General features: G+C 41.5%; 1 protein-coding gene across 2 annotated transcripts; it reads left to right on the top strand.

Annotated features, from left to right (window-relative positions):
• The first annotated feature begins 39 nt into the window (after positions 1–39).
• IL17F (interleukin 17F) lies at positions 40–23,178 on the top strand. 2 transcript variants are annotated; one of them, XM_060615726.3, is made up of 5 exons: positions 40–4,797; positions 7,707–7,823; positions 14,639–14,706; positions 21,134–21,342; positions 22,459–23,178. In XM_060615726.3, the coding sequence occupies exons 3-5, from the start codon at positions 14,683–14,685 to the stop codon at positions 22,697–22,699; spliced, it is 474 nt and encodes a 157-aa protein (XP_060471709.2). In that variant the 5' UTR covers positions 40–4,797; positions 7,707–7,823; positions 14,639–14,682; the 3' UTR covers positions 22,700–23,178. The 2 variants fall into 2 exon arrangements, with proteins under 2 accessions (XP_060471709.2, XP_060471708.2); XM_060615725.3 differs by lacking the exons at positions 40–4,797; positions 7,707–7,823; positions 14,639–14,706 and adding an exon at positions 16,001–16,414.
• Positions 23,179–27,567: the final 4,389 nt, after the last annotated feature.

Below are 27,567 nucleotides of genomic sequence, written 5' to 3'. Positions count from 1 at the left end.
TTGCTGCTTCCACATTTGCACCAAGTCACCACACGGTGGCAGCAGGCTGCTGTGCTGTCCTTGGGGGTTAGGTCTTTAGGCAGTTTTCTTCGTCAGTGACACCAGCATTTACCAGTTAAGCTTGTACAAATCAAGTTTTGCCAATTTGACATCGCTAAATGGCCATGGGGGGCAGGTGAATGAAAGTCCAGGAGAATTGACCCTTTTCCTGACTTTTCTGAGCCTGAATCAAAACCCCTTCCTGGAGAAGTAATACCTGGTATATCAGACACTTAAATATTGTGAGTACTTGCCGATAAGAAGATCTCCTTACAGTATCTTTGTGAAACTACTTGCAATTGGATGTTCAGCTCTTAGGGTTTGCTAGTCTTTTTGCACAGGAGTTTGTGGAGGGGAAGTGTGACTTTATGGGGGGCCTGCATCACATGAATTGGAAGCTGCTCTGAACAGGAGATCATGTTGGTTCTCCACGCTGTGACTGGTGAAGTTCTTCCTTCTCCCTTGCTCATGAGGGGAGCACCTTACCCTGATACTATGGGACAGAAGATGGGGAGTTCCGGTTTTGTCTTTGTGATTTTGTTTGTTTGCAGATGTGAAATCCAAGTCCTATTGGAAGTAATCCAGAAAGCATAGTTCCACAGGAGAGGGCAATGGTATCAGATGGAGGAATCTGACATTAATTGAACACTGACAATGAGTCCTATATTATGCTCTGAATTGGAGCAAATACGGGACTGGATGCTCTTGAGGCCTACTGGTTGAGGATATACACGTCTAATGTGTCAGTGAGAAATTTTAAAATATAATGAGGGTTACACCCAGTAAGAACTATAGACATTGAGAGGGCCATGAGAGTATCAGGAAGGGGTGGGAGCGACCATGGGATACTGATATGAAGAAAAGCTAGGGATTTTAAAGGATCTCCTCAGATGAGCATTTCCAGAAAGGTCCAACATTTTGTCAGTAGGACTCTTGCTCTCTATCTTTCACACCTGGAGAAACTCCGGCTGAGTGGGAAAGTAGGCTGATCTTGCAGTTTGTAAAAGCTATAAAGCCAAGTTTACCTTGCTGACATTTCAGCTCTGCAAACTAACCAAAGAATCTGAAAGAGAAAACCATGTATTCTGGAGTCACAGTAGGTGGTAATTGCGTCAAATTGACTGTTAGGAACTCAATCTTTACATTGGGTTTTTAAAAATGTGTGTAGTTTCCCAACTTGCAGTGACATTAAAGAAGTTGGTAAGCATTTGAAGGATATGTTCCTACTCAGTGTTTGTATGTTCCTATTCCTGCTTCAGGAACTGCCAGGGGGTTGACCTGCATGCAGGTCTTTCTTCCTGAGGGTGCTACTGGGCCACACAGCATTGAGACTGGTGATGGCCCAGATTCACCAGGACAGAGAAGTACACGCTTCATTATCTACATGCTTCATTCAAAAAGAGAAGTCTGTTTACATTTAATGTTGCCATTGAAATAGTTGAAATAATTTGTGGGGCTTAGAGAAATAAGTCCTAGCTTGAAAAATTTTATGCTGCATTATTCTTGAACTCTCCTGGATAAATGAAATGTCAATATGGAAAGATAGCTGTCAAAAAAAGACAATTTGGTAGGAGTTGCTGGAATTGAGTCTCTCCTCTGCCATTTACCAAATAACTTAGGGTGAGTGTTGAGCTACTTGTTATTTTATCTGTAAAATGGGGATGCTTGCTGTTTCTTAGGGTGCTTGTGAGACATAACTGATCAAGTGGTAAGTGCCCACCAGCATGGAAATACTCTATGATACTTCATTATTACTGCAATTCCAACTTTCACTAAAACAAAATGATTCATTTTGATGTGTTTATTAAAAAAACCAGGGCACCTGAGTGGCTCGGTTGAGCATCTCTTTTTTTTTTTTTTAAACATTTTTTTTTTAACGTGTATTTATTATTGAGAGAAAGACACAGAGCGTGAGCAGGTGAGGGGCAGAGAGAGGGGGAGACATAGAATCTGAAGCAGGCTCCAGGTTCTGAGCTGTCAGCAAAGAGCCCGACGCGGGGCTCGAACTCACAAACTGCAAGATCATGACCTGAGCCAAAGTCTGTCACTTAACCAACTGAGCCACCCAGGCACCCCAGAGCATCTGACTCTTGATTTCAGCACAGGTCATGATTCCAGGGTCATAGAATCAAGCCCCATGTCGGGCTCCATGCTGAGCATGAAGCCTACTTAAGATTCTCTCCTCCTGCCCCTCTCCTACTCGCACCCTCTCTCCCTGTCTCTCTAAAATACAAAACAAAGCAAAACATGTGATCTTTTGATCAAAGCCATTTATAATTTCCCCCTTGTTAAGTTCCTGAATTTTGTTTTCTTTCCTGCCCTTCCACTCCTTGATGGTCCCTGCCCTCTGGTCAGTGCGGCTCTGACTCCAGTGCTTCTCACAGGGATGACCTTTACCTCTAGCTTGTAGCAAAGGGTTCTTTCACCTTCTCCCAAGGACTGAGATCTGCCCAGTGTAGGCAGTGTGTTCCCTCAGTTCTCACAACAGCCCTATGAGGTATGGTCATTAGGAAAACTCGGAGGATGAAGGTAACGAGAAAGGCACATAGAAGCCAAAGAATAGGTTATCCTCTTCTCATTTGTCCTGAGTTTTTGAACTATACTAGTGGTCCCAATGATTCCAGACTTTCTGAGGTCAGGTTTCCCCCAATGGGTTTGGTCAGTAGAGTAAGGCAGGTATGAGTCACCTGTGTGCTGGCTGCCAAAGCTACTCAGTCCTGACTGAGCTGTGTGGGAGTTATCCACCTTCCCTGCATTCCTCACTCCCCTTCCAGGAGCAGGTATCACCACTGAAGCTCTATAAAGTAGGGGCGTGGGGAGGTGGAGTGCTGTGCATGGTTGCACAGGAAACCTTTAGAGAGCCCAGAGTTGGCAGAGGAAATGAGCCCTGCACTGGGAAGCAAGAATGCTGCATTCGAGTTCCTTTTCCGACCATATGTGGCTGACAGCCAGGCAGGGCAAGCCACTTCCTTAGAGGGAAATGCTTGGTTTCTTTATCTAGGAAGGGAGATGGTTGAAACAGGTGATCTCTGAGGTCCCTTCGGATCATGTATATGAGTCTTAACACCCAGTGTCAGTTCTACCCACATGTTATTAGCCCTAGCATCACTTGGAGGTGGGTCAGAATGAATCTATCATCTTGTTAGATCCACTTTTCGAAGGTAGTGATTTTGGGGCTTCTCTATTTGTGGGTATTTTCTGGGATGTTTCCACTTATCTCAAGGGGTTTTATTTAATTCCTAGAAAAATTTTAGAATAAAAGTTTTTGTTTAGCTTTATTTTAATTTGCTGAAATATAAACCTAGTTTGTTTTTTTAAAAATAAGTATTTTGAGAGTGTGAGCAGGGGAAGAACAGAGGGAGAGGGAGAGAGAATCCCTAGCGAGCTCTGCACTGTTAGTGCAGGGCTCAGTCCCACCATCCTAGGATCATGACCTGAGCCGATCTCAAGAGTTGGATGCTCAACCCACTGAGCCACCCAAGCACCCCTAAACCTAGTTAACTTTCTTTTTGAAATCTGATACCTCAGTGATAAATGCTGAATTCTGCCTGGCCCATTATTAACCAGCATGTAATCCTAGCTCATTCTCTTCAGTCATTCCTCAAGGGAGAGAATGAAAATTTTAACTTCTTTTCCTAAATATTTTTACTATTAAACCCCGAGTATGTTTCCACAGCCTGTAGGAGGATATTAGCTTCTGCTGGGATTTACCATCCTGCTAATAGTTCTCCCAGCAGGTACTTTTGGTTGCAAACTAAGCCTTCCTACATTTAAGTATCAACATTTAACCTTGCCATAGATAGGTCAGCTCATGCAATCTTACAGATGTGTGCTGTTCTATTAATTTAAGTGGATAGAGTCCTGAATGAGAGCTATAATAAAGCTGGATAAAATCTCCAAAAATATAGCCTAAAGTTGGAATTGAACTGTGTGGATAGTTCTATTTTTTAAAAATGTTCCTGTGACTAATAAAACATAATGGTCTGTTTGGGAAAATAGAGAACCAAAATGATATTACCACCTCACTATAGCTATTACAATTTATCTTTGATGAACATGAAAAACCAGTTTTGAAAGTGACACTTCGCAATATATCCAGTGGTACCAGCAAGTCGGGGATTAAGCATTTGACATTGAGATAGGGATTTAGGGACTAAGAATGTTTTGAAACTTTGAGTGTAAAGTCAGAGTTCTGAAAATCCTGCAGAAGTGCAAATACATGTCACATTTAACTCTAATGGATGATAAAAAAAAAATTAGGATTAACATAGGGATGCTGTATAATATAGGGAAGCTGATGAAGGGTTCCAAGTTCTTTAAGCAAACTAATTCCCAGAGATAACTCCATGCACTTAGTGATTGGGGCAGGTGAGAAGGGGTGGCCCTCCTAAAAGTGATCATTTTTATTAAGAGCTTACTATATGCACTAAGCGCCATGTAAATTACCTCATTAAATCTTCCCTACTGTCCTCTGGGATGGTTTTACTCTCCCTGTTTTACCAAAGAGGAAGTACAGTCTTAGAGAGGTCAGATGATTGCCCAGGTCCTCATAGCTAGTAGCCCGTAGATTTCCAGATTCAAATTCAGGGCTATCTTGTTTCTTAACGACTGTATTCTAACCATCATACTATGCTGCTGCTTTCAAAGGGCTGAGACTGCTCTAAGGAAGTGGTCACAGCTACATCTATGAGTGAACCTGGTGTGACAACAGCCTGGGTACCAGTGTGCAGAGATGAAATTGAAGACCTTCCATAATCGGTAATGCTGTCAGCAATTTGCCCTTGGAAGCCTGTTTGGCAGTGATTGGTATTTGCTATTTCATATCTTCTCACAAAGTTTATGCTATGGTCGGCCCTACAATTACCAGGAAATTCTACTCCTCTGGGAACTTTAAGTAAAAAAAAAAAAAAAAATTGTTTTTTTAACATTTATTTATTTTCAAGAGAGAGAGACAGAGTGTGAAGGGGGAGGTGCAGAGAGAGAGAGGGAGACACAGAATCTGAAGCAGGCTTCAGGCTCTGAACTGTCAGTGCAGAACCTGATGCGGGGCTCGAACCCACCAACAGTGAGATTGTGACCTGAGCTGAAGTCAGATGCTCAACCGACTGAGCCAACCAGGCAGCCCTAAACTTTAAAATTTTTTAAACTAAAACCACTGAAATATTTTTTTTCTTATTATAAAAACAATCTTTTCATTAGAGAAATACTAGAAAATAACCATAAGAAGTAAATAGGAGCACTTGTAATCTAGTCACCCAGAGAAAATATACCTTGGGGTTTTTCTTTTTCCCAGATAAATGTATATATACCTATATAGTTGAGCTTTTGTTGTTTAATTTTTCATGATTATAAATAATACCTTGTTGCCAAATTTGTGTGTACCTACTTATTTATTTCCTTAGGATGATTTCCTAGAAGTGTCCTTGCTGGATCAAAAATATAAACATTAAAGTTTTAGATATGTTTCACCAAATTGCCAATTTATATCCCCACATGTGTGTGAGGGATGCCCTTTGTCCTACATCCTTGCTGACACTGGATATCATCATCACCCCCACCGGTACCTTTTTTAAATTGACAAATTTACTGTAGTTAGGACTTGAAATTAATTTTTAAGATTTCATACTGTGTACTTCCCACATAATACTGTTAGTAGTACTTGTAGTTCAGACTTATGGAGGTGGTTTAAAATTTCTATCACTATAAATAGCAAGTGCAAAGAAAGCAACTTCCCATCAGTATATAATCTTTGAGAACTAGGAATGAAAAATTGGTAGAGCAAGGCATCTTAAGAGCTGTCACTGACCATTTGACTTGGCTCTTGTTTCCATTTAACTTGTTCACACACAGATAAATGTGTGTAAGACAATGTGTAAAGGCTAAGAAGGATTCAGAATTAACAAACAAAACAAAACAAAAGAAAGACTGGTTTTATTTCTCCTCTTCTTCAGAGAACAGGCAGAGTCACTGTGACAGGCAGAGTCACAGAGTCAAGTGTCCTGACTCCAGTCCAGACATCACTTAGAAGATGTTCACTCTTCAAGTCTCATCCTCTGACAACTGTCTCCACCAGGCCCTGGGCATCTTTGTGTCAAATTTCCTCCAGCCTTGCATGTGCATTCCTTCTCTGGGCTTGGGGTCAGAAGCCGTGGTTTGAATTCCAAACTCTGTTATTTGACAGCTGTGTGGCTTTGGACAGTTGCCATGCACTCTTTAAGTCTCAATTTCTTGTGAAACGGAGAGACTGATCATCTTTTCCTCGTGCGATTGTTGTGAGAGTCCAATAAAATCAAGTACGTGAAAGTGCTTTGTGAGCTGTATGGCTTTACCTACAATGTAAGGCTATTAATATAACCGTTTCCTTCCTTGGCAGCTCTTTGTTAAAGAGAAAAATGGCCCTGGAGGAGTTGGAGAGACAGACCCCTTTATTTGAAGATGGATACTGGAGGGAGTTGGGAGGCCTCAGACCAGCCTGGGCTCCTCCATTGGAGGTGGTCTGTAGGAAAGCCATCCAACCTCCATCATCAGCTGAGGAGGTTGGATCAGATTACCTCTAAAGTAAAGAGCTCCTGAAATCTATGATGGAGGCTGACAGCAAAAGGTAAAGAGATGTCTCCCTGCCTTAATGGCTCCTATAAGTTAGGTGCTAACTTACACAGAGCACAGGGGTGCTCTGGACATGTACACTTGTAGGGTGTGAGGGGTGTCCTGGAGCAAGAAAGTGAGCAGTGGTGTTCCCTGGGCTATTTGCTCAACGTGAAACCTAGGTAATGGACATAAATGTTCAATCTACAGGAAGCTTTCTAGCTTCAATAAGTGCTCCTGTCGGCATGGCCAAGAACCTTCTCAGAATCTGCGTTTTCCCTGACGTCCTCCCCATCCACCTTCCTTTTATCTCCTCCTGGGTCAAATGCAGCAGGAAAGCAGTGGTACAAGCCCTGCTAACTGGGGAGCACTTGTTCTCTGCTCCTATGTGCTCTGCTTTTCCTTCCCATGTACCTTCCCCTCTTCTCTTCCTCCACCCTTCTTTGTATCCCTTCAGTCCCTCACCTCCACAAAGATGGACTGTCCTTGCAGGAAACCCATTTCATCCTGTCCTTCTATAGCGTTTCTGCCAAAATGAGGAGAGCCCCGAGATTCATCATTCTGAGTCAGTCCCATGCAGGAGTGAAAGTAACATTTCTCAGAAGTGCGGTTGTCTCAGTGCTCTTTCTCTGGTCTTCCCCCCACCCCCAAGTTATTCTCTTCTTAATCTGGATCTTTGTAGAAACATACTTAGAATTTTTAGCATTTGGAGTCATGTGATTGTTTTCCGCAGAAAGAGGAAAAAAACTCAAGAAAAGGGCAAAAGATACAGTAGTGTATCCACCCACGTGTGCACACTCATACACACCCCTACTCCCAAGACTGAGATTGCGGGGATGTTTAATTAAAATACCAAATTTTGGGGGTGCCTTGGTTGGGCCTCTGACTTTGGCTCAGGTCATGATCTAACGTCTCATAGGTTCGAGCCCTGCATTGGGCTCTGTGCTGACAGCTCAGAGCCTGGAGCCTGCTTCAGATTCTGTGTCTCCCTCTCTCTCTCTGCCCCTCCTCCACTCGTACTCTGTCTCTCTCTCAAAAATAAACATTAAAATATCAAAAAAAAATTTTTTTGGTTTTCACAGGATCCCAAAGTTTGAAAAGATGTTGATGGAGGTCCAGTCCAAAGAGCCACCTAATATATGATTGCCCATTGGAATGTCACTACCTGATGTTCGCTAGCGTCTTGGTGTGACCTTCTGGTGAGAGTCCAGTTTCTCTCCATTTTACAAAACTTCCAAATACTTGAAGATAATATTATGTGTCTATAAGTTTTTCTCTGGTTCAGAATAACCCTCTTTAATTAATAATTTTTTGGGCAGCCCATCTGATGTGTTAGGAATTGAAATTAATGTAGGAGAGGAAAATCTCTCTCCTCTACCCTCCTAGATTCTGTACCTGGGCCTTGTATATTACACTGACAAAAGACAGATTAGCAGGAGAAACAGTTTATTATGCATGCATATGGAGCCCTTTATAGAAGAGATAGGAAGGACCAAAAAAAATGGTTAGAGCTGGGGGCTTATGTACTATTTTAACAAAGAGTGATAAACTGTGGAAAAGTAACTACACAAAGTTTTGACTTCTAGTAGAAGTAAATTGTGGGAAGGTAAATTGATGGGGGAAGCTAATAAAAAATTAAAGCTATTTAGTGGGATTTGTTATACAGACTCAAGTTTGTACCTTCACCATTGATGAAAAAGAGATAACTCCCATGATTAAGAGTTATCCTTCTCTTCCTACTATGGGAGAGGGAGACACCTTTATAAATGAAAATAAATGTTACCTTTACAAAGGGAAATTTATGCCCTGCTTTTAGACAGAAAGGGGGAGGGCAGAGAGCTTTTCCTGCATATTTTATGGTGGCATACTCTGATCCCCTTCATTAGCAAAAAACTAGGTGGAAGAAGAAATAAACTAGTGTCAACATTAAATCAAGTGAATAAATATTCATAGAGTACTAGCTGTGAATAGGATATTTTGCTAGGGGTGCGGGAGTGGTGGGAACATAAAGCAGAAATCACAGCTGTCTCCTTGAAAGAGTTTAAGATCCAGGGAACACATCAGGCATAAACACTTGAAAACTTAAAAAGCCAAAGCACATACACATAGCTGGTCAAGTGGACCATAGAAAAGTTGTATCTAAGTAAATGCTAAATGAAATGCCATGAGAGTTAAGTTGAGCCATCAGAAGAGGGAAAGACACAATGGGAGATGGAAGGTCAGAGGAGATTGATTTTGAGGACGAGGCTAGGAGTTTATGGAGAACCTCAATGAGCAGAAAGAACCGAAAGGGACATTCCAAGGAAAAGGAACTGGCCCAGAGAGAGGAGGGCTCAAATACAAAACATTTTGTGGAGCAGAAGCTGAAAAACAGTTTCCCTCACATGGCAAGTTTGAGAAGGTGATTTCTTTCATGAATTAGGCTGGGGCCACACATAACATTTGGGCCAGTGTTTAAGGAATTGGCAGTGTAATCTAGAGGCAAGAAGGGAGTGCAACGTCATCTTTCTGGGGCCAGATTTGCCATCTCAACTTACCACCTCAAAACTTTGCTGGTTGTCAGTATGACAACAGTGGGGAAGTCCAGGAGCAAACGTTGTTGATCCCTGGTTCCTGTATGACCCTGGTAGAAACAAGCTGAGGAGAAATTTTAGTGAGAGGAAGCCAGGAAAATTCGACAGCATTCTATAGACACTCACTCGGGCTTTCCCCAGTCCCCGCACTTGGGTCTTCTGTTGACTAATTCCATCCACCTCAATGCAGGAAATCAGCTTGGCTGCTGAGTAAGTGAAAGTCTGCACGAAACCTGAGTTGCCTACAGCTAGCCTGTGGGTAGCTTGGTTAGGCCACCCCAAAGCACCTGCTACTGAATTGTGACATGGAACTATCTCGCTGTCCGATTCTCTATCCTGCCCTCACCAAGGAACATTCTAGGGTAGAATAGGTATGGTTCTTAGCTATGAGGGGGTGCAGCTTTGAGATTTAAGGCTCAGGTTTCCTTATTCCGATCACTCTTTCAGGGTACTTGACTCACCATTTCTGTTGTAGACAACGTAATGTGTCTAGCGAACTCTACTGTAATTTTACGGGAAGTCTCGCACTTTTTAAAAATGTTCCGTAAAGCTGTGTATCCCAGACTTTCATGTGATGTAAATCTTGCGAAAATTCAGAGTCTGATTCAATAGGTTTGGGGTGAGGGCCTAGATTCTACTTTTATATATCTATTTTTAGGTACTTTTCTATGAGTGTACATTTACACGTACATACATGGATATACATAGTGTGCATATATCTATACAAAGTAAGGTCATACCTTATATGAACTATGTCTTGATATTTTCAACAAATGTTACAACAGAAGTATTTTTAAAGTTATTAAATCTTCTCAGAAAGCAGTTTCTAATGGCTACAAAGATTCTATCATTACGCAGAATGACATTTACTTAACCGTTACTCTATTGTTGGAAATCTAGGGCATTTTCAATTTTCCCCTCTAAATATTCTTTTATGTGGATATTTGAGTGTGTTTCTGTTTCTTTAGAACAATTCCCGAGTGTGGAACTTTTTTTTAGGTTTTTGTTGCATGTTATTACATGACCTACACAAAATTGTACCAAACACTCCTGGCTGTCACACCTGAAAGTATCCCCTTTCCCTATTCTATTAATATTGCATGTTTTGCATGTTTAAAAATCCATGCCAATTTGAGAGGCTAAATATGGTTATCTTATTCTAATTTGCATTACTTTGATTACTCTTGAGGTTAAACTATTTTTTCATGTATTATCTATTTTAATTTTTTAGTGTACACTGATTTCTTTTTTCTTGTTTAATTGAGATATAATTGATACATAACATATTTGTTTCAAGTGTACAAGGATTTGATATTTGTATCTATTGTGAAATGATTGCCACAAGTAAGCCTAGTTAATATCCATCAACCAAGATTCTACCTTTTTTTTTTAAATTTTTTTTTTTAACGTTTATTTATTTTTGAGACAGAGAGAGACAGAGCATGAACGGGGGAGGGTCACAGAGAGAGGGAGACACAGAATCTGAAACAGGCTCCAGGCTCTGAGCTGTCAGCACATAGCCCGACGCGGGGCTCGAACCCACGGACCGTGAGATCATGACCTGAGCCGAAGTCGGACGCTTAACTGACCGAGCCACCCAGGCGCCCCAAGATTCTACCTTTTTAACAAGTTCCCAGGGGCTAGCGAGCTGGATGCTGCTGGTCCCAGGATCAGCTCAGCAGCCAAGCCCTCCTGGATGGTGGGGGAGTGGGGATGGTCCTTACTGTCTCACTGCAAGTTTTTGCTTGCTCCACTCTTGCTGCCTCTGTTCCCGAGACTGCTATATTGTCTCTTCACATCACTTTGCAGCTATGTAGACATTGTAGGACTATTTTATGTATAATGAATTTTAGGTGTAGAATTAATGGAAGAGAATTAAAACACATGTAGACATGGAAACAATTTGAAGATGAGGCTCATGACTCTATAAAGTTTCCCTGCTATGGCAGCCACCACACTTTCTTACTGGCATCCCTCCATTTCTCTTCCTTCTGGGGTAATTCAAATTCCTATTATTTGTATGTGTAGCGACCTCCCTCTTTGTTTCTGTTTTGGAAGAAGAGCATTTTCCTCTCTATATTCGCCCTGGATAGAGGTAGGCTCTATCACTGTTCTTCCCAAAAGGCCCACGGTCAGTTCTCTCCAAAACAGAAGTGCCATCTGGTCTGACATAAAATTCATGGCACTCCTGGGTGGAGGAAACTGCCATGGTGATTTTCTTGTTTTTTTGGACAGTACTTTTTCTTCTGACCCATGTTAGGTACCCAGCCCAGTGGTACAGAGTGAACATTTAACAAATGGTGTTTTTGTTAACAAGGAGATAAATCTCTGGTGCAAAAAGCCTCCACAGTCCAGAGAATAGACTCAGAATTGAGGGGTCGGTCCTCATTTGATTTGGAACTTTCTGCAGTGACCTCAACCTTGTTTTACCCAGGATTCTCACACAGCACCCCAGAGAAACTCCTTTCCTAAGTCTTTCCCTCCCCCCTTACTTTTCTTCTTTGTCAGCTTTTGTCTCCAATCCCCTTCCTTCATGTCTCTTCACTGTAACTCTTCACACAGATTCATTTTTTCATCAGATGATCAGGAATTGTACTCTTTTTTTAGACAGACACAGAGAAAGAGAGAGAGGGACTGGGGGGCTAGGGAGAGAAGAGAAAGTTACAGAGAGAAGGGAAAGGAGGGCTTCCATGTTTTTTATCCTTTGTTGACTTAAGGCCACATAATTCCCATGCCCACAAACATCAATACATGAAAACCCCAGCACTGTATTTTCATCTGACCAATGATCATTATAATAAACTCTTTATAGTGTTTAAACCAAAAGTAAAGTTGTTTCGTTCTTGAAAATCTTTCCATAGTGAAAATATGTTAAACTTAAAGGGGGGTTAGTTGCTATGGAATGTGATCTTATGGAGATTCTAGAAAGCACATAATGTACTTGAATTTGGCTTCCAACAAAATAGGTAAAACTGAATTAATAGGCACAAAGAATACTGGAGCTGAAGATAATAATCTTCTGCATTAAAAGAGGGAAAAAGAATTGTGGAATTTATGGAATCTGTAGCTTTACAGGAACAGATGCTATCATATCACCACATGGTTTTATTCAATAGAGGATAGAGCGGTAATGTTATGAAAGGGAATGGGACATGGACTTTCTAAAGGATCTAGGGACTAAAAAAGGCAAAATAAACAATGTATTTGATTAGCTTGAATAGCCTGAGCAGAGGAAGAATTTTTATGCTTGAAGAGGAGAAGAGGTGCAAGAAACTTGAAGTTTGAGGTTGACAATAAAAGCCATAATACTTTGAGGCAATTCCGACCCGATGATCTTCACCTATGTTCAGAAAGGTCTGACTAACATAAATAAGTGCTTCAGGGAAATTAGAAAGAAGTGTTTCAGTATCATTTGGAGATAAGACTGGGTGAAAGTAAGCTGTATACTAATAGCTTATAGCCTCAGTTTATTTTTTGCATTTAATTCCTGGTTAATATTCTTTAGATCTAGTATATGATAACATTATATAACTGGCTATTTGATATGGAGTCAGAGGTCTGATAAAAAATGAAAATCCACAGAAAAGCCTGTTAAATTATTTAATGTTTTGATCCATCAGTTTAGATGGGGGTAAGACACTTTCATTTGCAAAGAGAGAATAGGCGATGCACAGTAGTTCTGGTGTGTAGAAACCTTGAGATCCTGCTTGGTTGACATTGTGGGGATCCCATAGCCAGGGCATGTGGGCTATTCTTTGATTAGACCCTGATTCTGTTTTTTGAGAGAGGATCACCTCCTCCCAAAGATGTAGTGTGGTCCTTGGCTCCACCTCCTGGGAGTTTTCTTCCCCCAGTAATCTGCCCACATCTGAAAGAGTGTTGGCAAACATACCTTCCTTGGGCCTTTGCGCTCCTAGATGGTTATGGGGCTGACAGTTGGCTTGTGATTAACTTTGAGAACTCTCTCAAAAACTTAGTAAACTTTCATCTAAGTTGGTTCTTTTTGTGCCATAATTCCTAGAACATCTCTATGTCTTTGCTTTTTCATTGCTGTAATTTTCCCTGTCTTGATTTAATGGTAGATTATTAGAACTACACACGTACATTATTTATTCCGAGTCCTTTTATCCAATTAAAAGAACTTATTAGATGCTTCATTTAGATTCTTGCCTGTAGGAAGTTTATTTGATTGACGGGTTTTACCTGACATTTCTCCCTCAAAGACTTTTTTCAATCTTATCTTTTGCTTTTGGGGGATAGAAATATTTTGGGTTTTTTTTTCCAAGGCTCTGAATTTCTGGACTCCATTTTCTTTCATTTTCTTCCTTAGGCTACCTTGCCAAATGCAGACAGTAGCATCTAACATACAACTTTCTGTTTTCTCATCTCTTCCTCTAGAGCTCTTATTGTACCTCTAGGTTATTGCAAGCAATAATTTTACCAAGTGTTTTGTCATTGCATACTGTGGGTCATCATTTCGCTAGCCTACGATTTCCTTGTCATTTCAGCCTCCTGCCTGACCATTAGAGATCATGCCACTATTTTAGCCTTTTGCTGTGGTAGCTCCTCACTTCTAGGCATCAATTTCCATACCCAGGTTATGACAGCTTATCCTGATCACATTCAGCTTTTTTGGGGATAAAATCTGTCCAAGGTTGGATTTGTAAAACTAAATGTGTACGTTTAGCTATCAGTATCCCCAACCATCTCGTTATTATCTTATTGGCTAGTATATGTGTATTTGCTTTCTTTCTATAACTAGATTTTAAAATCATTAAGGTAGAGACTATAATAGTACAGTCTATTTCCTGTAAGAGTAACCCCAACAGACATGTAGCATGGCTTCCAGCACATGGTAGGGCATAAAAAGTCTTGCTAACTTGGATGTTTGACCAGCTATAATATTTTACCACACATGAGGCTGTGTGTACCCCATTCTTGGAACTACAACATCTTATGTTGTCTCTTTCTGTGGGTTCTGGGACTTGTGTGTAGAGTGTCCTGGCTGTCAGTAAGTTGAATGACAGTTCCACTTGTATTACTAAAACTTCTAAAGGTAGTAACAGCTTGGGTCATGGGTGGTACAGGGGCAGTGAAGGCCTTCCACCATAGTCAGCTGTGTGTTCATCATATAATCATTATTGTGCCCCCAGTATTTGCACATAATTTACAGCGTGAGAAGTATGTAATAAATGTTAGATGAAATAATGATCTGGATCTGTTGATTGAGTTTGAACTTGTTGATAGCTGGTTACTAGTTTGACATCCTGATGAGTTACTTATTTTTACCTTGATGAGGGAAAACGTTGTGACTGCTGGATGTAAGAGGTCAGTTTCCTATTTATATAAAGGGCCATTTAGTTCTCTGCAGTGCAGCAAGTCCTCTTGTATTGAACCAGGCACTCTTAATTCAAAGTGACTTACTTGTTCCTTCTTTCAAGAGAGCTGGTGAAGAAGTCTTCTATGTGTTGAGGTATCACTCTGAATGGAGAAGAGACCATCAAAGAAAGTAAGTAATTAAACCCACTCGATTTAATATGCTTTTAAGGGTCTATTTTATATATTGCTTTGGTAGCATGACTGATAATTAAATTTGAAAACATGGCTCTTGATTTATGTGCTGGTTTTACTGAGTATATAGAAGGACATATCTGGCATGGCCTTGGAAATTCCCTACACGGTGGGCTTAGGGGCTTCAGGCTGGCTGGAAGGCGCTGGCTAGGAGACTTGTCTTGAATCTCTATATGCATAGAAAATGTACTGTTTTAATTTAGGTCTTATATTTGGAGGTGTATATTTAGAGAAGGAGGCTGGTATAGATTATTGGGGGGGGGGGGTACTAAAGTTACCGTAAGCCCATGAAGACCTCAGAAACATATACAGAAGTATGATAGACTAAATATGAGCACAGAGGTAATGAGGAAGGGAATGATGCCTGAGAGGATGATTCAAAGAAGTCTTCTTATAGTAGTTAAACTTCTGATTGTTCCAGAGGAGAGGTGCAGAGAAGAATCCACAGGTATGGGGAGAAGAAATATGGATGAAAGGCTCATGATCACAGAAGAATTTTGATTGGTCTTGGAGGGGCTTCCAATGAATCCAAGAGCTGCTTCCTTTTCATTTCCTTCATTTAAAGAAAATGGAGGAAAGTTGTTCAAACGTGTTGTGATAGAGGAAAATGACTTACCCTGCTGGAATGTGCCTTGCCTTTTTAAAAGAGCATGTGTAGTTTTACCTGGTCTTACTGGGGATTAAAAAAAAAAAAAGAAATTAAGATACTGTTACTTCAGAAATGTCTGTGTATCCCTAGGATACAATACCTGACATATAATATGTACTTAATAAATGTTTGCTGACTTGAACGGAACTGAGAAAAATTAACTTTCCATAGGTCATTTAAAATTATGTTAGAGCATTTAAAGGCTCTACTTGCTAATTCATTTTTGTTAAAAAAAAAAATCTTAATCAGAGATGGCCAAGATAATGGACATTGTATGTTATATGAAAATGATTATTTATTAAGTATCAATAGGATTTTAAGCATGGGGTTAAAATAGAATTTGTTCAGGGAGTCGAGGAAACTACCTGGGGCAATAATTTTGAATCTCTCACTGATGTCATTAATTTCTTTGGTTTTGTTTTCTCACTCAAAAATGGACTAAAGATAGTCCTCTCATTTAATATCAAGGATCCTCTAAGGATGACATACCTTTCACTTAAATCATGGTTCATATCATATGAAGGAAAGTAGAACATATGGTATGTGACGAGAGTCGTTAGCCATTTGTGGAAGAACATAAAAGATCATGACAGCAATTTGTAATTTGGTTCATCTGTGTAGTAAATTAGTTAAGAATTTTGCTGTAATTTGAGGCCAGTGGGGGTAGAAGTGGGGTGGAAGAAAAGCAAGATTTGGCCCTTTTTCCATCATCCTTTTTAGGGTCTCTCTCTGATTCTTCTTCAGGAAATGTAATAGAGGAAAAAAAAACCTACATTCGTCAGTAATTCTGGGGTAACCACAACTTAGACAGTAAGCAGGTCAATCGAAATAAGGACAGTGATTGCTATAAAACCGACAGGTGCTCTCATTGACACAGCACAGGCGACATTTGACACGGGGCGACACCACACACACATACACACACAGGAAGAATTTACTACACAAAGCAGACAACCAGAGCAAAATGACAAAGACCATCCTGCGCAACATAGCCATGGTGAGTAAAAATAATTGCTGTTTAGTAGCAGTCAGCCCTAGGATTTCAGGATAGCAGATTTCTAAGGAATTAGGTTTGATTGGGGTTTTTATTGGTATTCTTTCTTAAAAGCAGAACCGACTTTAATTTTGACCCCTGTCTGGTGGAGGAAAAAGAAAAAAATAACTGGAAGTTATAATGGGGTATAAAACATAGCTCCTCATGTGGTGGCTTTCGCATAGGTGATTGATAGCTTGCTCACTCTTGGTGTCACAGACAGCTGAACACGATCTCTCCTGTGGCCACCATTATAGAGTTAGGTTGGTCTAAAACTCTTATTTCATGGTGAGGACTTCCAGCCTTTTAGGATCTGTACACATGTATTTTAGCCAAGGATAGTGAGGCTCCAGGAGGTTTAATGACTCCCCTAAGACTATAAGTAGACAGAGAGTGCCCAGGATGAAAGAAGTGGAACCACCCAGTGTTGAACTTTGGATAGCTCCCAGAGGAGGGAAATTGGCTGTGCCTAAGACAGCTGATTATTTTTGCATTGTCTCATTTCTCATGGAGGAGAGAGAGATGTTAGTATAATGGAAAGCACCTCTTTTGGGTCTAGAATCTTGCCTGACATCAGTCAGGTAAAGGCTGGGAAGAATATAATTTAGAGGAGCTTGAAAACAGGGCTTGGGAAATTATTCACCATATTATTGGCTTAAATAAACCCTCTTTTTTTTGTTTTCTCCATTTACAAGCCACGTCATTTAAAAGAGCTTGGATTTCATAAAAGGTCATAGTATATGGTGATGATAATACCATATTTAGGTATTTTAGAGATGACCAGAAATGCAGCCAAGTGTAACAGTTAGAGAGCACATAGGCTTTGGAGTCAGTCCTAGATCCACTACTTACTAAATGTGGGATTTGGGATCAATTACTTAGCTGCTCTGTGCATAATTATTCCCCTTATCTGTAAAGGGGACTAATAATGGTATCTCCCTCATATGTTTTTTTTGGGGGGATTAATTAGTATCATAGAGAATGACTAAATCTGTACTCTGAAATGGCTTAGTTTTTAGTTAAATTGGTCATTTTAATATAACAACCAATAAGGATAGAGAAAACATTCAATGTGTAAAATATTAATATTATTATTTTTACCTCTGAGTCTCTTGTCAACCCCAGGAAGTAGATTGGGATTAGTTTTCCCCATTATACAAATGAAAAAAAAAAAAAAAAAGCTCAATTGAGTCCAGTGATTTAACATCACTGGGTACTGTACACATAAGAACTGGGACATGAATCTAGGTTTACCGGCTTCAAGTACAGTATGCTTTTCCTCAAATGGTTCAGAGGCAAGGTTTCTAAATTCAAAGACCTTGTGTCTAAAAAAAATCTATCGGGTAGCTTTGTACTCCAAAACCATTTCTATTTCTGGTTTGAAGTAATCTGTTGGACCATCGGCAAGAAACATGATGATGCAAGGGGCATTAGAATAGGATTCGAAGCTGGAAGGTACAGGCAGGTAGAACATCCTCAGTAAGTAGTTGAGGCAAATTCTTGTGGGCTTAGGAACTGGCCAAGCTCTGGAGCACATTCCTACAGAGGTGAGCGTACATTACAGATCAGTTCAGGAGACAAATACTCAGAAGCTCCTGGGTGGCTCAGTCGGTTAAGCGTCCAACTTTGGCTCGGGTCATGATCTCACAGTTCGTGAGTTCAAGCCCCACATCGGGCTCTGTGCTGACAGCTCAGAGTCTGGAGCTTGCTTCGGATTCTTTGTCTCCCTCTCTCTCTGCCCCTCCCCTGTTTGTGCTCTGTCTCTCTATTTCTCCCCCCAAACAAGTAAAAATTAAAAAGAACTAAAATTAAAAAAGAAGACAAATACTCAGATAGTCTCAGGTGAGCCCGAGAGTCAGGCCATCAGTGTCTTGATACTGCCCACCTTCACTAGTGCATTCTCTTGCTTCTATTCCTAGTGTACAGAACAGGAGTGATATCTGTGTATCTGCCTCATAGGTGGCCTGTAAGAATTCAAATCTATAAGATGCTCTGAACCTCTCAGAGAAGAATGTATGTGTGTGCTGTATGTGTCATTTTCTTAAGAATCAGCAAGAGCCATATCAGAGCCCCTGCTCTGTAGCGCATAACCACCAAAATCTACAGTTTCAGATCAAAAGCTTTGTGGAGCAAACTAGAGTGATATGCAGGCATTATCTGATTTCCTGATAAAGAGCTGTGTGACCTACAACGCTCATGCAATTCTGACACGGCTGTTCACATTGCTTAAAATGCTTGCCTCCTCTTGGGAGGCAAAGCTAAGACTAAAGCACCACGACTGGCTTTATATTGACAATAATAATGAACTTCAGTATCAATGCTACTGACCACTGACACCTAGGATTGAGTCCCCTGACTGATACCAACAAGCTGGTGAACTCAATGAAGCCGTTTGTTACTTTCGGTCATGACTCTTATCGGTGTCATTGGGATAATTAATACTAGCTCTGCCTACTTCGTGAGGTGGTTGTGAGAATCCAGTATTCAAAGAGATGTGAAAGTGTGTTCTAAAATACTCCAAGAACATAAGCAAATATAATGATTTGTTAGAAGCATGGAAATTATTGCTGAATCACATAACCATAAGATACAGTTACTTTAAAGCTTTGATAATGAAAGCGAGAAGTGACTCAGTGAATATGATACTAAAGATAAAAGATGAAAACACACAGGAGGAATTTTCTTAAGAAACCCAAGGGACACCTGGGTGGCTCAGTCAGGTAAGCATCCGACCCTCGATTTCACGGTTGTGAGATCAAGCCCCACATTGGGTTCTTTGCTGGGCACGAAGCCTGCTTAAGATTCTCTCTGTCCCTCTCCCTCTGGCCCTCCCCGGCTTGGGAGTGCTTTCTGTCTCTCTCTCAAAAAAGAAAAGAAAGAAACCTTAAAGAAGTAATTGGTAGGCTTGGGAAGTTACCTAAGAACCCTCTGGTCTACAAGAGCATCCTTTAACTTTTTAAAGTTTATTTCATAGCTCTAGACAGAAGATCCATGAGGGAAAATTCCACATCTTTCCTGTTCATTGTGTGTCATTAGCACAATGTCTACTTAATATCCCCCTGTGTTGAATACTTACCACATGCTGGCAGTGCGAATGGCAGCTAGTCAGAGTCCTGAAACTGAGTTATGGACCCAGGACATCTGACTCCAGAGCATGTATCTTGAGTCACCACACTATACAGTTGAGAAAAAGTTGCTGAATGAATGAATGATTGTAGTAGATGAAAGTAGACAACTGCTGATTATCTGAAGGCAGATCAGCCTCATTTGGGCTTATCTGGGTCAATCTTGCTTTCAACTTCTTTTTAGTGTCACCTACCTTCATACGGCAAGTTGACACCATGACCTTTCTCTTTAGTCTTGTCATTTCTTGCCTCCAGCATCTGTAAAATATAAAAAGGAGGTCCTTTAAATGGACATGTCTAATAACCTCCCCTACCTTAACCCATGGAAAGTGTGAGCCTGAACAACATTGAGCCCAGAGAATGAAAGCAACCCAGATTCAGCTCCTTTTCTGTATCATGTTGAGAGTTGGTAATGGGCCTTGTCCATCCCTAGTAAGGGTTGGTGGTAATGGTGGGGTGAGCAGAGCATGGTTGTGACAAAAGGAAGCTAGAGAGATTTTTACCTCTTCTTTTAGGTAGGTCTTCACAGAGCACTTTCTTTGTGCATTCCTGTAATACCAGATAAACTGATATTTCAATGTAAGTTGGAAAAATATATGTTTCAGAGCTAAAGACAAATAGTTTCCATATTCTCTGTAGTTGTGCATCATTAGTGGCTCTGCTTCTTTCAATTAACATGGATAATTGGAACTTTGCTATAGTTGGTTTTGCACAGTGCTTTTCTTAGTGCTTTGAGTTTAAATACATTGTTAATTTAACTGTATTGTTTTTTTCATTTCACTCATCCAGAAAGTATTTGTGGAACACCTGTTCTAGGACATGTTCTCCTGTAGGAACTTATAATCCAATAGGTGTATATCTGACATGAACACAGACAGTACATTTCCAGACAGTAAAGAAATGACACTTGAATGCTAGATGGCAAGTGCTTTATGGGTGAAGGAAAATGAATGTATTTTTAATTGAATGACTTTAGAGATGGTTCCTAGAGAAGGCTACCTCTGAGTGGGGCCTTGATGGAAGTGTAGGGTTTGGATAGATAGATGTGGGGGCAGTGTATTCTACGTGGAGAGATGGCTGGCTGGGAGGAAGGAGAATTCATGAAATACAAGGTTGGAACTAAAAACAAGGGCTATCATTTATTAATCCTTTATTTTTACTAGATAAATTTATAGGTACTTTATATAGAACACTAGATTTAATCTTGTGAATATTATTATGAAGGGAGTATTATAACCCAGTTGGAAAGAAGAGAAACCAGAGATTCAGTGATGAGGCCAGGTCAAGATTTAAACCCAGTCTTAGATCCTTATAAGCTTTCTGTCCCACTGTTGAGGAAGTCTCAGACTGTGGGAGTCTCAATCACCAGGCTAATGAGTATATACTCAGTTTGGCACCCTGATATCTTCATGTATGACTATTCCCATTTTCAGGTGAGGACCTGAGGTTCAGAGAGAAGCCCTGGTCCCACAAAAGACTGGGGATGCTGAGTTCAGCTAGAGGATGAGAGCAACTGACACCAGAGTTCCAAACCAACTCAACTTTCTCTATTTTGCAGCTTAAGTCCCTGCTGCTGTTGATGTTGGAGCTCACCCTCTTGAGGGAAGTGACAGCCTGGAAAAACCCTAAAGCAGGGGATACAGCCCTGTGCCCTCCCCTGGAGGATAACAGCGTGAGGGTGGACATTCGCATCCTCAGGCAAAACCAGGGGGCTATTTCCATCTCAAATGATTTCCAGAACCGTTCCAGTTCCCCCTGGGATTACAAGTAAGTGCAAATGAGACTGATCTTCACGTTCTTTTGGAAACCATGTTTATTTATTCTAATCATAGAGAATTTAGAAAATATAGAAAAAAATAAAAGCCCTAATATTTGCCTTAAAAACAGAAATCCCACTTTGCCTGGGAGCTCACAGTTTGCTTTTCTGGCTAGGTCCTCCTGTGTGGTCAGAGGTCCTACTGTTTTGCTTGTAACTTCTCATTGACTCTCTGCCTTTGCCTGCTCCACACAGCCCTGGGTTGGTATTTACAAACTTTCTGTCTTGGAAGAGGGGGCTCTTTAAAGCAGCCCACGTAATAATCTTTGCATCTGAATAAGTGGGAGCCAGAAAAGTCCATTTGGAGTGCTCCATTCAGATTAGACATCAGCCTGCAAGGAAAGGTGAGGAGGGCAGAGTGAGAGGCCCGTTTGGGGATGGGATGTCCAGGGTACTGTCCTGTGATGCTATCTGACATGCCAGATCTTGGAATAGCAAGGTCTCAACTACATGCTCCAAATACAAGTATGAAAACAGATTCCAGGGACAATTAGAAGGGCTTCTGGGGCTGCCTGAATTGCTTCCCACAGGAAAGGAGTGGCAAGTTGGCTGGCATGGCTTTGCTGCCTTTGTGTCCCCTGGCAGAGCGGGTATTCAGGAAGAAACTGAGAGTATGTGGTGCATTCACAGACCTCTGGGGCTTTGGCTTTCCTCTCCAAGCAGCAGGCTTTGTAGACTGTATATTAGACTGACTAGTCAAGTTCCGTATCTAGGCAAAGGATGAAAACTAATTAAATAATAGCAACAGGGCAATGAAAAAGAAAAGATCTGACATTTATTGAATGCCAATATTTCAGTGTAGCGTTTTGTGTACATTTGTATCACTGAATATTCTCAACCATTCCATGAAAGAGACCTATGAGAATCTCCATTTTAGAGTGGAAGAAACAGGCTTCGGCAGTTAAACACCTGCCGGAGGGCAGTGTATGAATCCAGGCCAGCTGGCTACAGCCCTGGGTTGCTGGGAAATGGCTCCCTGCAGGAGCAGCCAGCGCTACGGGGCTCTCACTTTTGTCCATCTCCGTCTCCCTTGTCTCACCACCTGCTTTCGTCTGCTCCTCCTGCAGCATCACCCGGGACCCCAACCGGTTCCCCTCGGAGATCGTGGAGGCCCAGTGCAGGCACTCGGGCTGCATCAACGCGGAGGGGCAGGAAGACAGCTCCATGAATTCCGTTCCCATCCAGCAGGAATTCCTGGTCCTGCGGAGGGAGCCCCAGGGCTGCTCACGCACCTTCCGGCTGGAGAAGGTGCGGGTGACTGTGGGCTGTACCTGTGTCACCCCCATCGTCCGCTACTTGCGCGCCTGAACCGCCGCTTGGCTGAAGAAGCTGGAAAATGCCATTCCTTACCCAGCGCTCTTCAGCCAGTCCTGTGCAGTCCCAATTTTCTCCACTTCATAGGCCTCTTGATAAGACCTGTGCGGAAAACTCAAAGCTCTGTAGTAGTTATAGTGTTAAGTTTCTGGGGTGCCTCCAAATCATAGCATAGTCCTGAGCGGTTCCACTGCCCCAGCCCCCTGAAAATGGCTGGAGGAGAATGAAGGCGCCCTTGGCCTGCTCTGTTTACGTGCAGCGATGACCACTTCCTAGCCACATCAACACTGTGATACGGTGCCACTCCCCGAGAATTCTGTTGGCAAATTGGGGCTCTGTGCCATGTGGATGAAAATGTAAAAAATACAACCACAATGTAAGAGTGTGTGGGAGGGACTGTGCAGGGTGGGGTGGGAAGGATGGGGATAAGGATCTAGGGCATATGTTTATTAAACATTTGCTAAACACAGAAGTTGGCCTGATACTTACATTTGTAAGGAAACTCTATATATTTATGATATATTGGTTATATAAAATTGTAGGAGAAAAATGAACATATCTAGTACTAATGTAATAAAGTATTCATGATTGAAAAATACTTTAAGTGTTTGTTTCCAGTCTTGACCTATACTCACAGAGCTTATAACCATAAAGATTTTGAAATTCTATATACTTGTCATTTGTTTTTCACAGTTCCTGATCAGTTTTTTATCAGAGGCTACTGTTAGAGTTATTATTATTAGTGTGTATGTGGCAGTGTGTGTGTGTGTGTGTGTGTGTGTGTGTGAGAGAGAGAGAGAGAGAGAGAGAGATCTTGGAGACTTTTTTTCTCAGCTTTATTGAGGTATAATTGACAGATAATATTATGTAAGTTTATGGTATACAGCATGATGATTTGTCTCTCTGTCTCTCTATTTCTCTCTCTCTATAGTGAACTGGTTACCACAGTAAGGTAGTGAACACTTCCATCACCTCATATAGTTACCTCTGTGTGCTTATGTTTATGGAGAGCATTTAAGATCTCTCTGCAAATGGCAAGCATACAATAAATACAGTATTGATAACTATGGTTACCACACTATATATTAAACCTCCAGAACGTATTCATCTTATAAATAAATTCATACTCTTTGACCAACATCTTCTCATTTCTCTGCCCCCACCCCCCAGCTTCTGGCAACTACAGTTCTCTCTGTTTCTATGAGATGGAGAGTTATTTTATTATTAAGGGTACTTGGGGGTTACATGGAGAATTAAGGAAAATGGTGTAAACAGAACTGAGTTTCCCTGGTAACTCTTTACTGCTCCGTCTTCCTGGCTACATTATTGTACAAAGTGAACATTTACTGGCCACTGTGCTAGCCACTGAAGATGCAAAGACAAATGCGTATGGAAGGGCCACAGTGTTGAGACTGGCCGTCCACAGAGGCTCTGGTCATTGGAGCCATGCAATCCCTTTGCATCGTCCTCATTTAGATTTCTGGGACTTTTAGGGTCACTGGTTGTCCTTCATCAATATCTTATGCTTCTTGGGTCGGGGCACGGCACAGGAGCCTCCAGATTCTGGTCTCCATGCCACTCTGTGGAAAAGTCAGAGGTTCTCTCATCCCTCCCTTGCCTCAACATGGCACAGCACATTTTCTCCTTAATGCTACCACTGGCTCAGAATACATCTGCATTGTTGCTACTTTTCCAGGTCCGAGGGAGAAAGTGGGGCCTAAGTTCTCACTCCCACCTGAAACTTGGCTTGAGGATAGGCTGGTGTCAGAAACCTGATACCTATCTTTAACTCTAGTTTGGATAACTTTCTTCTAGTCTAGGCGAGAGTAGAAATGGAGTAGCTGGGTAGGCTGGCTCTTCAGCTCTTGGCTGTATAATCTTTTGCTAATGGTATAAATATTGACATTTGTACTTAAAGTGTTCAAGCTCTTGAAATCTAGAAAAGATTTTCTGTCCTATCTAACAACTTCATAATTTTGCTATGAATCTCACAAGTCCATGTTGGTGTTCAAACTTGTGCAATGAATCCTTTCTCTGCTGATTATGGCACTAATTGCCCTATCCTGAGGGTAGTACTATAAAAAGTACATATAAAAGTACATATAAAAAAGGGTAGGAGAAGTATACAGAGGAAGGAATTTGCAGAGGAAAAAAAATCACACCTCTGAGTGTATCAAGATATTATTACCTTGTTATATACATGTACACATGTAATTTCAAAACAATGTGCTAAATACAATAGTCAAGGTAGGAAATGATAAGAAGCCACAGAGGGTGATAGCTATCCAGGAAATTTCAGAAAGAAGATTTTCACTGAAATGAATCTGAGTTCGTCTAGTGGAAAACGGGAGATGGGCATTCATAGCACAGGGAACAGTATAAGCAAACACAGAGGAACAAAGAAGCCTGGCACGTTAGGGGAACAGCAAGTAGTCCCATGTGCTCGGGATAGTGTGGACAGGGGAACATGGTGGGGAATACATATTTCTTGAAAGAATAATTGAATGAATGAATGAACATGGTGGTAGGCAAAAAACAGTAGGCAAATGGGGGCACCTGGGTGGCCCAGTTGGTTAAGTGTTTGACTTTGGCTCTGGTCATGATCTTGTGGTTTGTGGGTTTGAGCCCCACATGGGGTTCTGTGCTGACAGCTCAGAACGTGGAGCCTGCTTTGGATTCTCTCTCTCTCTCTCTCTCTCTCTCTCTCTCTGCCCCTTCTCTGCTTGTGCTCTCTCTCTTTCTCTCTCTCAAAAATAATTTAAAAACATTAAAAAAAGAAATAAAAAAAAAGAACAGTAGGCAAACGGTCCACTTGTGAAAGGTTTTGTGTGCTCTATTACAGATGTGATGAGCATAGCTGTATCTCATAAGGTAATTTTGGCAGTAGTGAACAAACGGGATCAGAAACCCGAGGCTAGTGAGAAGACCAGGGAGGTGACAGCTCCTCTCAGAGCTGGATGGGATCCTGCAGATCACCTGGCTGGCCTTTCTCATTTGCACATGAGGCCCAGAGGAATGAGGCAACTTGCTCAAGGTCACTTGGAGTAGTTACTGGCAGAAACAAATTTAATGACTCCAGGTTCATGATTTTCTATGTTGGATTTGCAGCACTCAGTAATGTTTCCGGTAAATACTCACATCAGTCATTTCTCTGTGCAGCCTAGGGCTGGCCCTGGGAGCCAGTAAAAAGGACTTCCACATCTCACACCTCCAAATACATTGTATGTGGTGCCCCCTGGGGCCTGGGGCCCAAGTTACAGCTTGGGCTGCGGGCTGGCTATCATTCAGGAAATTGCACATCCTCGCCAGCTCACAAGGTGGCACACTGTACCCAGAAGTAAATGGCTCCCTTATGGGGGAATCTGTCTTTGACAACCACTTTGAGACACTGCTGAGCAGCCTGTGTTCCTCAGTGCCGAGACTAGCTTTCTGGGCCTCAGAGATCCTTTGTTTTGAATGCAGGAGAAATGGTCTACGTTGAGCAGTCCAGATGTTCAAATACAGCATTGCCACCATAATATGTAGAGAGAGGAACTTTTCTTTACACATGGAACTGGAAAACATATAGTCTTTTCTTTGATATCTAGTTCTCACTTATGATAGCTGGGCTGAGGGGAAATACATATTCTCTCTGTCTCTCTTTCCTTCCCTCTCCTTCTCTCTCTCCCACCCCTACTCCCAAATCTGGATAAAAATCACCCTTATTTGTAATGCTTCACAGGAAAAATATCACTTGCAGTTTACAGTGAGGAAGATGATTACAAAATTGGTTTTCTTATTTTTTCCTAAGAGAAGTGGTAGAAGAAATGCATTTAATATTTAGACAGCTTTTGGTTTTGAATCCTGGTTCTACCATTTTCTGGTTATATGAATGTAGGCAATTTCGTCTTTCTGAGACTCAGCACCCTCATATGTTAAATAGGGAATAATACCTATGTTAAAGAGTAGAATGTAATTAAAATAAAAAATGTAAAAGACTTAATACAGTACCCAGGAAATGGTAGGTACTCAGTACCTGGCAGTCATTATCCCAAGAGGTGCAAAACTTATGTTTCCTATTTGCTTGGCCCCAGGAAACTCACAACCAACTTTTATGTTTAAATGCCACAGCTATATTATTCCTCACGGTTATTAAATTTATACTCTCCATTTAATCTCTACACACACATACACACACACATAATTTAAGGTGATTTAAACAAAGGATTTAAACATGTTAATATTATTATATAGATCTTTTAATTCACTTACAATTTTTTTAATGTTTATTTTTGAGAGAAACAGAGACAGAGCATGAGTGGGAAGGGGCAGAGAGAGAGGGAATCACAGAATGAGAAGCAAGCTCCAGGCTCAAGCTGTTAGCACAGAGCTCGATGCAGGGCTCGAACTCAAGAACCGCTAGATCATGACCTGAGCAGAAGTTGAACACTTAACTGACTAAACCAACTGAAAGGGTGGGCCTACGCCGGCTGACTCCATCTTGTTCTATGTCCTTCACCTTGACCACACCTCCTCCCCTTGAGTAACCCACCCCCCTCACCTGCCTAACAGGACTCGGACCCTTCCCCAGCCAATCGGCTGAGGCCATAGCCATTACCTCACCAACTGCCCCTAGGCCCCAATAAAACCTTTGTGCTTTTGAAACTCGCTCTCTCTCCGGTATCTCACCGCTGCATCGGTGCAGGTAGGGGATTGAGCTCGAGCTAGCTCGAATAAAGGCTCTTTTGCTTTTACATCGGACTCGGCTCCCTGGCAGTATTTGGGGATCACGAATTCTGGGCATAACATTTGGGGGCTCGGCCCGGGATCCCCAAGACCCCCGAGGGACCCCCGGCCCGGAGAGCCTGACTGGCCATGGTTAG

Source organism: Panthera onca, chromosome B2 (genome assembly GCF_046562875.1).
Source record: "Panthera onca isolate mPanOnc1 chromosome B2, mPanOnc1 haplotype 2, whole genome shotgun sequence".
Lineage (NCBI taxonomy): Eukaryota > Metazoa > Chordata > Mammalia > Carnivora > Felidae > Panthera > Panthera onca.
This window is presented reverse-complemented; position numbering and strand designations above follow the sequence as displayed.